Source organism: Bidens hawaiensis, unplaced genomic scaffold, assembly GCF_021521415.1.
Source record: "Bidens hawaiensis isolate Kalapana, Puna unplaced genomic scaffold, B.hawaiensis_p1.1 tig00023286_1, whole genome shotgun sequence".
Classification (NCBI taxonomy): domain Eukaryota; kingdom Viridiplantae; phylum Streptophyta; class Magnoliopsida; order Asterales; family Asteraceae; genus Bidens; species Bidens hawaiensis.
The window spans coordinates 267,925-283,477 of NW_027493654.1; the positions used below are offsets into that span (position 1 = coordinate 267,925).

Below are 15,553 nucleotides of genomic sequence, written 5' to 3' on the forward strand. Positions count from 1 at the left end.
TTTAGGTTATGGTGAACGTTTTTTGAGTGTTTTAGTATTTTTTGCCTTTATGCGTCTCGTGTACCTCTCGTACGTTAAGCCATTATCATACAGTATCTCTACGACTCTACCCTATACATTTAATCTACTTTTAAAATTATCACGTCTACACTCTACATGATTTGAACCAACAACTCGTAATGATTACATTTTAAATTATTATTTCATTTTAAAAAAGTTATTGTTGTTAATCTAACAAAGGTCAAATATATATATATTCAACACCACATCTAATAGTCATTTGGACATTGACATATTGGTCATGTCTCAATCCGGTCCATAATTTCCACGTCACAATTGTTCTTCATTTACTCCAAAGGTTTTAGATTACATCTTGCCATTTATCATCCAACGGCCAGTTTGCCTTCTTCGAGACCCTTCTAAAGTGAAGATTAACAGTGATAAATTATATAAAAGAATAAAGTATCTAAAAATATATATTGTTTCGAACAAAAAAAACTTATTTTTTAAGGAATATTGTAAAGTGTAGCGCATCAATCGAATCGAATGTAATGTTAACGTACCATTCTTTTGGATGATAGAAGTACAAATATATTCCTTATGTTTCCATTTTACCGGCTTCTTTTTAAAGTTTAAACAGAAAGTATTTACTATAACACATTTTTTGCAATTCAGACATCCTTTTTACTCATGGTTTCTCTTTTATACAGGTAAATAATACTTTTGCACTGTGTTCCCGAGTCTCATTTACGCCCTGTTCTTGAGTTTTTTTAAAGGAGGGAAAGGAAATGAAACTAAGGATGGTTAAAAAATGAGTGTTCTTGAGTTTTTTTTAGGATGGAAATGAAAGGAGTATGATGAGTTAGGAGAAATTAAATTAATGTATTTTCCCAATAAGTTATCCTCCCAAAAATGAGATGATTACTAAGGATAACTATTTTTTTAACATAGTTATCTTTTCATTTCCTCTAATTTCCTTCAAACTCAACAACACCTAATTAAAAAAAATTTTCTTCCATTACATTCCCTTTCTTATCATTCTCTCTCCTTTCATTTTTCTTTCCTTGGTTAAAAAACTCAAGAACAAGGGGTGAAGGAGGGGAAGGGAATGAAGGAGAATTAGAACAGGAAAGAAAGTTAGGGGAAGGAAAATGTGTGATTTTATTTCGTGTTCCTAAGTTTAATGAAAAGAAAAGGAAAAGAAAGGAAATTAAACATTTTACGTGTTCTTAAGTTAGAAGTAAAAGAAAATGCAAATATTCAATTATACCCTTTAAGTAAACTATAATAGAAAGTTTGATATGAGGGTAATTTAGTAATTGATAATAACTGAAATATTTTCTCTTATAATCTCTCCAATTTGAAAGGATAAATGTATACTCTCATTTTTTCCATCATTTTCCCTCATTTCCCCTCTTCTCCCTTTCCTAAAATATCTCTTGAACATGGTTATTTTATATTTTCCTCTCTTTTCCTTTCCCTCTCTTTGTTAAATAAGACTCAGGAACTTAGTGTTCATGTTATTCTTAAAATAAAAGTAACCATTTTATTTTTGGGAGTTAATAAAAAGAAAAACATATTTAAAATACTAAGGTGTGTTAGTTATATGATTTTTGTTCGATGTATGGTCATTTTAAACCTGGGTGAACTCGAATACATTACGAGTTTTATATGTTGACACAAACAAAACTCATTTAATCAAAATTTTATTCTATTGTGATTTTTCTTTTGCAAATTTACACTAGGAAAGTACTAAACGTATAAACCCTTAATCAACTTTAACAAGACATGTTTTTACTGAACGTATATGCAAGTCAATTTAAACGACTTAAAACGTCTATTTTCTTGTCGTGTCAGAAAATTACCTCTAAAAGAGTTATTATCCATTTATCTATCCACGTTAACTTAAACTATTAAAAAAATAAAGATATTTTATCCATCATTTTTTAATTTTTTTTATCAAAATAATAACTTATGAACTTAAATATTAAACTAAAAATTCATTTATTTTTTATTACTCTTGACTGTCTTGTTCTTCTTCACCTCTATATAATACATACGTTCACTCACAATCAGATTTAGAGAAAGAACAAGACTCAGTGAGTGAGTGAGTGAGTGAGTGAGTCAACTCACCCAGAACACAATATACCAAGAACCAAAAAAGGGTTTTTTAATTCGATCTTCGATTAACAAAACCCTTTTGTTAATTGGGTTTCTTCGATTAACAAGACTCAGTGAGTGAGTGAGTGAGTGAGTGATCTTGATCAGTGGATCCGGTCGGGCTTAATTCCGTCAGATCTGGTCATCCGGGTGAGTTTCACGACCCGTTTTACAATTTCTTGAATATGGATACTTGATTCGTTATGCAAACACGAATTTGTTGATTAATTTGATGAATTAGTTGGTTAATTTTGGGGGTTTAGGGTTTAATTGATTTGATTTGAAATATTGAATTACCTCTGTTTCTGAACAAATTGGGGCAAATTTGACCTGGGTGTTGTAGAACTCGCTAGACGCTAGTATACCCGTTAGGTGTTAATTGGGATTAATCGGATTAGAATTTTATATTTGTTATTTAAAAATTATATTTTTGCACAAAATTTTATGTATACTTTACAATTTTTTAAATAATTCAAAGATTTTGCCCGATTTCGATCCGGGTGTTGTAAAAGTCGCTAGAAGCTAGTCGGGCGGTGAGTACCCGTTAGCGGTTAATCGGATTAGAATTTTATATTTAATTTTTAAAAATTATATTTTTACACAAATTTTATTTTTACAAAGATTTTGACCGATTCGATCGATTTTGACCGATTAGATGAAATCATATCGGTAGTGGTCTGATTTAATCAACGTCTAATCGGGATTTTTACAACACGGGTTCGATCACATAGCAGTATCTGATTGTGTTTTTGTATGTACAGATTAGATTGGATCACATGGCTGGTGTATGAAATCATCTCAGTTTTCGGGTTTGATGATTGTGTGTGTGACAGTACCGGACAATATTAATACTCTGCAACCAGCTTCCGGGTTTGACTCTGGTTCAGTGGTTCATGTCTAGTAACTTAGACAGCCCGGTTCAAACACAAATGGCTGTGTCGGTTTTAAAAACCCCGATGGGTCGGGAGTATCATGGGAACGACAGGAAACCGACCGGGAGCAGACGGGTTTTCGTTCAATTGGAAAACGGGTGCGTTTTGGGTATGGATTTGGATCGAAACGATAACGCGCATATGGTTAAACGAAGGTTGCAGATCGCACTTAATGTCCCGATCGAAGAAAGTTTGTTAACGTTTGGAGATATGGTTTTGAAAAACGATCTTAGCGCGATTCGACCCGATTCCCCGCTTCTGTTAACGAGGAGTATTATGCATCGAAGCTCGTCGACCCCGTGTTTATCCCCTTCGGGTCGAGACGTTCAAAACCGGGACCAAAGCGGGCCAATTGAGATCTTGTGCCAGTCAGGTAACTTTTCGAGAACTAAAGAGCTCGTTAACGAGGTCGTGGCGGCGATAAAGACCGGTGTTGACCCGGTCCGGGTCAATGGCGGGCTCGGTGGTGCGTATTATTTTAGGAATAGTGACGGTGAGAGTGTTGCGATTGTGAAACCGACGGATGAAGAGCCGTTTGCACCGAACAACCCGAAAGGGTTTGTCGGGAAGACTCTCGGTCAACCCGGGTTGAAACGATCTGTTCGGGTCGGTGAAACGGGTTATCGTGAAGTCGCGGCTTATCTTCTTGATTATGATCATTTTGCTAATGTACCTCCTACCGCACTTGTTAAGATCACTCACTCTATATTCAATGTTAACAATATTAAACAAAATCGAAAAAAGAAACATGTTTGCAAGATTGCTTCATTCCAACAGTTTATCCCTCATGATTTCGATGCGAGTGATCACGGGACATCGAGTTTCCCGGTGTCAGCCGTTCACCATATCGGGATACTAGATATTCGGATTTTGAACACGGACCGCCACGCGGGAAATCTGCTCGTTAGAAAGGTCAACGATGACGGGAAATTCGGTCAACAGGTTGAACTCATACCCATTGACCACGGTCTTTGTTTACCCGAGAGTCTAGAGGACCCGTACTTCGAGTGGATCCATTGGCCACAAGCTTCGATCCCGTTCTCGGACGATGAACTCGACTACATTAACGCACTCGACCCGTATCGTGACGCGGATATGCTAAGAACCGAACTTCCTATGATCCGTGAAGCGTGTCTGCGTGTTCTAACCCTGTGCACCGTTTTCCTTAAAGAAGCTACGAGTTATGGTTTGTGTCTAGCCGAGATCGGTGAGATGATGACCCGTGAGTTCAGGCGCGGTGAAGAGGAACCGAGCGAGCTCGAGGTTTTGTGCATGGAAGCTAGAAAAGTGGTAGCCGAACGAGAAATGTTTGTGTTATCGCCTAAAACCGCGGCCCACGAAGACGGGTTTTTGTTCGAAATCGACTGTGACGAGTCTGAAGTACCCGTTAACCCGATCCTTCCGTTTCAGTTTGGACCCGGGAGAAACCCGCTTTCTAAACTCGAAGAGGAAGACGAACACGACGAGCACGAAGACGACACGTTTCCTATAATATCAGAAAAGCTACCATCGTTGAAGAAAAACTTAAGTCTTGGTGACTCGTCAGCCGGGCACAGGAGTGCATCCGAGCAGCTACCAGCGAGTGCTAGTTTTGTGAAGGTGGCGGATATGACAGATGACGAATGGGGTTTGTTTTTAGACACGTTTGTAGGGTTGTTGCACCGGGCTTTAGTGGAACGCAAGGGTGTTGTGGTCCAGAGACAGAGACAAAGGTTAGGCACTTCGTGCCGGTTTTAAGGTCATAGGTTTTGATGGTGTTTATGGGTTGTGTTTTGAGTTTGGTTTTCATAGGTTGACTTGCAGGTGTAGTGTTGTTTAGGTTTTACTGTTTTAGGTTGTTTTTTATTTTATTTAATTTAGTCCTTGTGGACTTGTTTTATAAATAAGTTGTAGTGTTATATGAAAAAAAGAGAGAAAAAGAGTTAAAAATAGTTGTGTAAAAAGTATATATTTGGAATTTGTGTCTTTGTGATTTTAGTTATGAAAAAGAATGTTTCTTTATTTTGTTTTAGCATAAATATTATCATCGTCGTACTCAGTATATCTCACCAATAACAATGCTATGGTAGGGTCTGAGGAGGGTAAGATGTAGACAGCCTTACCTCTATCCCATAGGGATAGAGAGGCTGCTTCCGGTGAGACCCCCGGCTCGATAGTAGTTTTGCATCAAGCCTTGGACATAAGGCACATAACACTCAATCATCGGTGCACTGGCTGATTGGTGCATGTGCCCTTGTCTTTCAGCTATCAACGCCACCACATGATGTCTGATTAACCTTCCGCCACTTTTAACGTTATTTTCATGAGATTAGTAAAATAACGTCAAAATTAGCATAAATATATAAGGTTCTTATAGCCGAAGGATAGAATTCCGATTTGCGGCCCTATGGTTTCTTGACGGGCCATTTTTGTGCCCCGTAAACTTAAATCGATAGGAGAGACGATATTAGATTTTAATAATCTCAACTAAATGCGATTAATCGATAATAATATCAATTGAGTTTATTGCTACTAGTGGTCCCAAAATTAAAAAAATTGCCTTTAGTGGTCCCCCGTTAAAAAGGATTTAACGGTGTTACATTTTTTTCCCGAATTTCAACTAATGTTTTAAAGTTTTTGATCGGAAAGAGAATACGAGTCGATTGATGTAAAGAATTAAACTCGAAGCGGTGAACCGAATGACTTAATTTTTGTTAACTGGAAGTTCAAACACCCGAATTGAAACATTGTTTCGCCGTTTTGAAGCACCGTTTCGAACTAAGTTTTATATTAATCGACTCGTATCCTCCTTCTGAACAACAGTCCTAAAGCGTTAGTTTGAAATTCAGGAAAAAAATATAACGTTGTTAAGTCTTTTTTAACGGGGGATCATCGATGACAAACTTTTTTAAACTTGGAATCATTAGTGACAATAAAATTATTAAAATTCAATATCCATGGGAGAAAATAAGTACTTGAATTATTATGATATCTAATAAATGAAGTTAACAATCTAATTTTTAGTTAAATAAATTATTAGTCATTTTACTAGTGAAAATAATGAGTCTAGATGTGATTATTTATCTTCTAGTCATGTTTCTTTTCTGTAAGTTTTCGATCAAAACGAATATTAGGTGAATTTTGTACTTATTGTTGATATAATGTTTATCATCATTGAATGAATGAAATGAAATATGACAAAACATCTTATTCCTATTTATACAGATCACCATCCTTATAATCCCATCGATTCTATCAATTTTAATCTTTCATGTAACATGACGTTAAACGTCTTGTTTAAACATTATCATCTTACGTAAAGTTAAGAATGCCCGTAAAGTGTTATTAGCGAGTGATGTTAACAACTAATACAACTTTGGTAGCAACGCACGGCTTAAATCTATTGCATGTATTTACAAAAGAGGAAGATCAAAGTGGAAAAGACGAAAATTAAGCGTTTAACTAGGTGTTTGTACGAGTCTATCCTAAGGTCGTATTTGTTTTTTTTTTCACCATGAGCAACTCTAACGAAAACATGTAAACTGATCAAGAATTGTAAATGCCAATGTAATATTGTGCTAAATGTCAATAAGGTGTACAATTAGGAAAATCCATAGCCAAATTTGTATGAATTTGGTTTCCTCTATTTTACCGAATTGAATTTCGTAAAAAAAAACTGAAACGAAAACAAAATATAGACAACTTTACTTTCAAGGATTCGTAGTCCATCATTATAATTCTAAAATCACCGTCGCTCTGTTCAATTGATGACTTCTTTAAGCTTTGACCTGTCAGGTCTTCTTTTTTATCACCGTTTTCTTCATTCTAGTTTTTTACAATTTGGGATTTTGCAACCCCTATCATAACGAGGTGACAAAGCCAAAACTATTACCAATCGTTAGCTGATCCAAAAAGTACGAACGCACCATGAACAACGATTGCTTTGAATAGATTGACCATATGCTTTGAATAGACCTCATATATTTATTTAATGACTCACATGTTTAGTATCATTATCATCACTAACAAACCTCCCATACATAATACATTAGAGTAATTGTTTATATACCCATTGTTCATATTTAATTCCTAAAATAGCAAATGCTGGTTGTAAAGGTATGCATCCCATGTTCAAGTATTCAATAGTTGTGTCTTTAAATATATCTATAAAATGAAAATATGCATAATATAGATTTGTCTTTAAATATATATCTATAAAGTGAAAATATGCATAATATGTGATTTTTTTTTATCAAGTCTTACAAAAGTAAGACAAACATTGGAAAATGATTTTTTTTTTAATTTTCTTTTTAACCATTTGAATAAAATTAGTTGCTTTATTGGTTGAGTACAAAGTACTGTGTGGGAGCATGAGGTACAAGTGTCTAAACTTTAAAGAAGCAACACATAAAAGAAACATGTTAGCTTTAAGATTTGACAGGATATTGTACTGGAGCATATGGTTCTAGTAACATTATAAAACCATATATGAATTATTATTTTTGTTAAAAAATGAATTAATTTACAACTATTATATACATCATAAATGTACATGAACCTAATATTCTGTATGTGATATAATGGTCAGCTGTAAAGAGTAAAGAGAAACCTAACATGATTATTGCATGGGGCCTTGCATGGGTATTCTTTGGCACCTAAAAAGAAACAACCGAACAAAATATAATGTTTTCATCATGTTACTTGTATGACAAGACGTTCTTTATACATTGCAACACTTGGACAACTTCTAGATCGATAACATGGAGATGGATGTAAGGCCCCGTAACCGGTGCCTCACATTTGGACGTTGGATTTACTCATTCACATAGTTCTAGTCATCAGAGTTAATAAAAACATTCGCGGAATATAAAAACTTTCATAAAACATTACGTATCAAATCATAAACATGTCTTAAAGCATTCTTCTTGTCTTTCAAAATCAAAACATAACTTATAAAACATAGCAGATCTTCAGATGCCAGGCTTTTATTCTTCTGCCATGTGTCCCGCTCACGCCAGCTGTCGCATCCTACTCACCTGCGTACATACTAAAAGTCAGCTACGCTGAGTGAGTTCTAGTTAATCATACGCCATACACTACATTCACTTACCTTCAATCATGCATCCGAAGATACATAATAATTACTTTACTTTTATTTCATACTTCCATACATACGTACATACTTTATTACTTTCATACTTTATATTTACTATCCATTCTATCTCAGATATTATTAGGGTCTGATCCCTATTTACTTTGTCTATCTTAGATATTATTAGGGTCTGATCCCATTCTTTTCTATCTCATATATTATTAGGGTCTGATCCCTTTTTACTTCTCTATCTCAGATATTATTAGGGTCTGATACCTTTCTTCTCTATCTCAGATATTATTAGTGTCTGATCCCTTACTTCTTCTCCTTTGTACATACTGTCTTTTCATACCCGTAACATACATATACTTTCTTTAATTATTATATACTAATATGTTGTACAATATATGTATATTTATATCATACGCATTCATCTTTCATATTCATACCTCCATTGTCAATACGTGTAATATCCGAAGATCGTTCACGTACCGACAAGCTTTACTTCACATACATAAATAACATATAAATCATACATGGCATACACTTACCATTTAAGTTAAGTGTATTAACTATTACATCGAGTATGTACATAGCCCCGAAAACATAACAAGGAAATGGGGCTAGAAACTCACCTGAAGTCGGTTACGTTCACCGTTTATGGTAATCCCTTTCTTGAGTTGTGCACGGCTAACTGTATAATATTCACATGTATCAATTTACTATTGCTACTCATATCATATTTCTATCTCTATATAACCCACAACGAACGAGGGTCCGGGAGCAGCGCCCCTGGCAGCGGGGTTCTAGGGGCGGCAGCCCCTAACGGGGTCCAAGGGGCAGAGCCCCTGGCTGGGGTTAAACTTGGAAAATTTTTATTTCCATTAACTGTCTTAACACATTTTCCATTAACATTTTAAGTTATCTTCTAAGTTGGGCTTGTTATTTATCTTAAGATATTAGGCTTGTTGTAATTAGAATAGGACTCAACTAGCCGCGGGCTTAATTAAATTAGATCCAGCTGTCCTTTAAGTACCTGGGCCCAACTGGGTTCAGGCCCAAACAGAAGTTGGGACAGCAAAGAACTCTTGGCAGAGAACCTCTGCTTGACCGAGAACCCGTGTTGACCCAAGCTCATACCCGACCATAAACCCGTTTCCGACCGAGAACCCGTATCCGACCGAGAACCCCAGTCACCGAGAACTCTCGTTGACCGAGATCTCGTATCTGGCCGAGGACATGGGTTGGCCGAGAACACCCAGTTCAGCTCATCATTTCATTTTTATGTTTCTATCAGGCTCAGTTACTGTTCTAAGGTTCAAATCATGAGATTTTAATCCTTTATCATCATTCATACCCGATTACACCCATTACTATCACGGCTTTAAGATCTATCCCGTTTTAGGCATAAAGCTTAGACCTTTATAGTTTTAAAACGTTCTAGGCTAGATCTAGGGTTCACTTGATGAACCGTTCATAACCTTAAGCATGCAAATGTCCATTTTAGTCATCAAGTTTGCAACTTTATGAAACATCTAGACCCGATCTACTCTAGGGTCAAGTTTCATGGTAATCCTATCACAAAAGCATAAACTTTAAGGTTAAAGCACATACCTTTAATCATATTTAGGCTTCGGGTTAGCTTGTTTATGATCTTGAATCGTGTATCTTGCTTGTATCCCAAAGATCTATTAACAAAGGTTTGGTTTTGATCTTGGTTCCTTGATATAGGTTGCGGTCGAAAAGGGAAGGTTTGTGTGTGTTTTTGTGGTGTAAAATGGATAAGATGGATGGAAATGGAAAGATTTAGGGTTTAAGGGGTATTTATACTCCCTTAAGTCCATGGACCTAAGACCCATCTTTCCCTTTTAGTCCATGATTAATTATCTTTAATTAACCTCCTTATCTTTCCTTTTTTTTTTTACCTTTTTACTATTTATCTATTTACTCAAGTAACTTTCCATTATAAGAAATAATATGTAAAATATTATTATTTGAAAATTCGGGATGTTACAATGGAGAGATTCGGAAATACGGAATTTGATATTAAGTCTTTCATCCGATTAACATGACACTTTTAAAAAGTTGTAAGACTCGGTTATAACGTGTAAGTTGTTCATACATTAATCATATATAGGCTTCACACATGCTTAGAGATATAGAGTTGGCCTTGTTGCGGGAGATTATGTTTGTGATCAAGTTATGACGTGAGAATAAGGATTGGTAGTTGAGTAAAGTTAATAGATGAGTCAATGCTAAACCTAGTCGTTTGAGTTACTTGTATCTATAGTGAGGTGGTGATGTAGTTGGAGTCATTTAAGAGAGGACGGGGCACCCTATGGCAAGCTTTGAACCCATGTGGTACCTATGTACTCATGCATGGCTTCTAACCCATGTGGTAAGCCTTTGCCACGTAAACCACACTATTTTCGTTTTATATTCTAACAACCAAATTAAAAAAAAAGACGTTTAAGGATACTAGTGGGTAGGTGCTGCCGATAATTTTATGATTTGTGGGTACTTGAGTGTATAAATGAGCTGGTAGTGCAAGATTTGCCGATGTACGGGTAATACTCTTGAGTGCCCCTTCCCCCTCTAATACTTTGATAGTTTAGATATTCAGGGTAGGGTGAGAGATATCTTTTCTTAACATTAGTCGGTTAGAGATACGGTTTTGTTATATATGATGATGACCCAATGTTTCGTAGGGTAAAATGGTGATCCAATCCGTACACTCGGACCCTTTGATTTTGGAGCATACAACAGAAGAATAAGTCTAAGCTTAATGTTGGTCGTGATGTTACACTCATCTTACCCTTTGTTAAGAGATACATATACACCCATTCTAGAAGGACAATCCGTCAATCATAAGTCAAGCGGACAATATTACTGTACGTGTTAGAAACAATATTAGTCAGAAATTAGCTAGTAACATTAAAATGTATTATGTTATGAATTGTTCGTCATGTTACAATTAGGCATACTAAAATGGCTAACAGTCAATATGTTCGTTACGAACTCATGTCTTTTAGTTACACTTGAAGTGTAATGGTCTATATATTTCAAGTCAACCTTATCAGTTATCACGTGACATGTTCCTTAAGGATTAGGTCACCTAACTAATGTAAAACCATTTTTGATGGAAATCGTTACATGTGAAAGTTTTTTTTTTCTTTTTTTTTTCTTCTTTAAATCTTACCTAAACATAAGTTAAACAACTTAAATAAAATGTATACATATATGAAAATTTGTTAATATTTAAGTTGACTTCGATAAAGTAATTGTAAAACACAATTATTATATTTAGTGTAGTTTTTGTTCACTATTATCTATACTTAATGTTAAATTTGAAAAAAATAATCACAAACAACTAAGTAACTAACCAATTATATATGTTTCTTTTAAATCCTTAGGTTATGCGTAGTGGCGAGAAGATGGAGTGATTTTGCACGATAAGGAGGAACTCCCCCCGGCGGCGAAAGGGGGGATGTGTTTTTTCGCCGACCGATGGTTTGAAGAATATTATTATATATTGTGTGTGTGTGTGTCTGTATGTATGTATGTATTAGAATAAAACACCACTACACCCTAAAACAAAAACTCACTTTTATTGACTGGGCGTCACATGTCGCAAGTCGTCCCATTTTGTAACCCCTTCACTACATATAGTCTTAGTTTTTTTTTTCTCAATTTAGCAATTCTAAATCTTTTTACAACAATAGTGAGCAATAATAAAATTTTGAATAGATTTATAGTTAAAAAAAATTAAGCAACTTTAATAGAGTACTCAAGAAAGTTAACTACTATTAGGTGAGATATAATTTTTTTCAAATAATATATTCAAAATTCTAAATAGCAAATAAATAAACATCATTATAATAATTATTGTTGTAATAATACTACTACTTATATTTCTATATATTTTAAAAAAACATCAACAATTATCACTGGTCTTTTCATCATGTTTGAAAACACTAAAATATGTTGTGCCTAGATGAAAAGGCTCTAATCCTAAAGCTTCAACAATACATGTTCTTTCTTTGCTACATCATTACTTTTGTTTGGAAAATCATGATCTTAAACATATCTATATAAAACTTAATTGACTTATCACTATTCACCATCATGTTGTCAACAATGACATTTTGTCTTGCAAAACTTTAGTGATAAATATCCATATGTTTAATACTAAACAAATGAATTAAAAAAGTGACCATACTTTTATACTACCATATTTTTTATAACATACTAATATGTTATAATCATATTAATCATATCATATTCATATGCTTAGTTAACATAAGTCATCAATAACGATTACGACATTAGCATTTTCGTTTATAAGATTGTTAGTTATATCGTAGTCTTATTTCGGATTAATTAACCGATACACATTAATTAACTCGATTAAAACAAAATAAAACAAAGTAAACAAGAAAGTGGTTGGTGGGTCTAGTGATCATATTCATATACAGTCAAGTCGACGATGGATGGTGGATAAACATATGTTATTTAACAACTAGCATGACCCCTCATCACTCATATAAAACTAAACATCACATCATAATCATCATGATCATGTAATTAGGTGTTCCTAATTTGACCAAAATGGTATGTTTTATTGGGTGGCAATCTAATCTTCAAGACTTAAAAGTCTTTAATCGACATGTGTTTGTATTTTAGCTAGTGCAAGTTGTTTCGGGTTATTCGGGTTTCACTTCAGTCAGGTGGGGTTTGGCTTAGAAATGAAGCGAAAACGATACGAGGGACTGAAAATGACATAAATACATAGTGTGGGGTACTATGTTCATTGTTCAATACTTTAATGTTATGACACTTCAGTAATGTTGTTTTCTTTCTTATATGGTCCTGATATGATTATGATGTTCGTACCCAACCCTTCATGTTAGCAAAAGCCACGTTAGGGGTATACGAGTTGTTTAATTTTCTCTTCGGGTTTGGATTTTAGTTATAAAACATCAAATTGTTGTTTATCAAATGCAAATGAAATCGACTAAAACCAAACTGTTGTTCCCATGGTTGAATAGAGAACGAAATCGTAGTGGTGGTTCGAATGTAGTTAATTTAACATTTGATGGTAATACTAACATTAATGTCGTAAACATTAATAACAAAGCGTCTATTTGATATACTTTAGTGTAATTAGATTAAATTGTTGACCAATGTGAATCACAATATTCGTTAAACAAGTTAGGCCAGCTTTGTTTGAGTTTATTACTTTGTTATGATATATTCAGTATTATAACCTCATTTGGTTGTAAAGGACGAAGCCCCTAAGCAATGATAGTCCGAGGGGGGGGGCACCACCCCTCGAAGTTGGGTCCAAGAGGCACAATCTCTAGCAGGGGTCGAATTCATTAGAATCTCTTGTTTTCGGAATTTCACATGTGAAATTCGTGTGAAATTTAGGCGCAATTCTAATGAAATCCGCATTTCAATGGATTGTTGTCGAAGGCAGTTTCTGACACTATCCCTGTAAATACAATTTTGAATGTCATATGGCCATTCAATCAGGTCTCTAGTTCTAGTAATTCACACAAACACACATACATTGATCGATCATGTCAAATTTCAGAGTCTTATCCAATTGAAAATTTTGGATGAACCATCGAATTATTTAGATCTGAAAGTGTCATTCTCAACAGTTTATGCATAAATACAACTCACACACAACTCGCCATTTTCAAATGAAGAAATGCTAACTCATAAAAAATGCTTAAGGGGGTAGGGGCCAACTCGACCGTATTAACCTTTTGAACCAACAATTAGGTCATCAAACACGCACACATATATATAAATAATATTTTGTAACTGTAATAATTAAAATACACGTTTCATGATTTAGATACAACATTTTTTTTTCTTAAAATAACAGACAAAACAAAAATTCAATGGTGACCTAGAGAATTCACGTGACCCAGTCAAGTGGGAAAAAATATTATGCTTAGACTTAACGAACTAAATAATATGAACTAATTTTTTAAACGATAAATAACGTTATAGCAGGGGTCGAATTCATTAGAACCTCTTGTTTTCGGAATTTCACATGAAAATTAGGCGCAATTCTAATGAAATCCGCATTTCAATGGATAGTTGTCGAAGGCAGTTTCTGACACTATCCCTGTAAATACAATTTTGAATGTCAAAATTAAGGCATTTGAATGAGTTTATCACGACATGGACCTTATAAGTGTTCGGGTATTAACAAACAGTTGTGACTAGAAGGGTAATTTTTACAAAAATGGGGCAAAAAGTGAAATCTGTAACACAAAGACCAAATGTGTAATTTACTATACCTTTAATGATTATAATGTTTTCTAGTTAGTATAATAATCAATTTATAGCATTTAAAAATTCTATTATCATGACTAAAATTCTTTATTGTAACACCTACTTCTGTACAATTTTAGGTAGTTTTTGTTCACTGTTATTGATAAGCTTTTTAATGTGTTGAAATGAACTCTTTCCTAAGTGAGTAGAAAAGGTAAATAAGCGAACCATAATCGATAAATTTACGCCAAAATTTACCAATTGAGTTTAATGGATCGAGTATATACGGACTGATACGTCTTTCATGTTTTAGACACTGCACTTATCTGTCTTTAAATATTTTTTTGTTTTTCGAAAATAGTAATCGCTAGGCACACTTTTAAAGTTTTAAGTAATACCGTTTAAAAAGTAGTTTTATTTTTTATTATTATTTTTTTTGTAAGAGATACAAAAAATATAATATAGTAAGAGATCTTCAAATAATAATCATTGATATATAAAAAAGTTCGAACGTTAGTAATCTATTATATAAAAGAAGTTCAAGATCATGCTTCCAAAAATGAAATAAGTTATTGGTTACTAAGACATAACTCAGGACCATCAGACACAGGAAGCCCAAGTTGGTCCTAACCAGTAACCACACATGGCTTATGTTTAAGACATGGCCTATTGGGCCCATGTGTAGTTGGTCAACCCACACCTAAAGGTGAAAAAATAAATATAAAAACCATACCAGGAACCGAACCTGAAAAAAATACCCATAACCGATTTTTTTATACCCGAAACCGGAATCGACCTTACCCGTAGGTATGGATAGGGTATGATTTTTGAGCTCAATACCGTACCCGGAACCGTACCCGATTTATACCCGTAAATACCCGGAATCGGTTATACCCTATACCCATACTCGGTTATACCCGATACCAATTTTTAAATAACCGAAATAATACATGAATTTTTATAGTATATTTTTTATGTTTAATTCACAACTTTTATGTTTAAGTTTTTTTAAAATACATATTATTAAGTACATTATTTGTATTTAAGTGGGTTTATGGTTTTTGTAATATAGTTTAATTATTTTTATAAATTACAAAGC

General features: G+C 34.3%; 1 protein-coding gene across 1 annotated transcript; it reads left to right on the forward strand.

Annotated features, from left to right (window-relative positions):
• The first annotated feature begins 2,284 nt into the window (after nucleotides 1–2,284).
• Nucleotides 2,285–5,093, forward strand: LOC143567267 (phosphatidylinositol 4-kinase gamma 7-like). Its single transcript, XM_077053733.1, has 2 exons — nucleotides 2,285–2,310; nucleotides 2,922–5,093. Exon 2 carries the CDS (start codon nucleotides 3,054–3,056, stop codon nucleotides 4,827–4,829), a length of 1,776 nt encoding a protein of 591 aa, XP_076909848.1. The 5' UTR covers nucleotides 2,285–2,310; nucleotides 2,922–3,053; the 3' UTR covers nucleotides 4,830–5,093.
• Nucleotides 5,094–15,553: the final 10,460 nt, after the last annotated feature.

What these genes read in the sequence shown, in the direction of transcription:
- LOC143567267 (XM_077053733.1), top strand. Translation starts at nt 3,054, where the DNA reads ATGTCTAGTAACTTAGACAGCCCGGTTCAAACACAAATGGCTGTGTCG.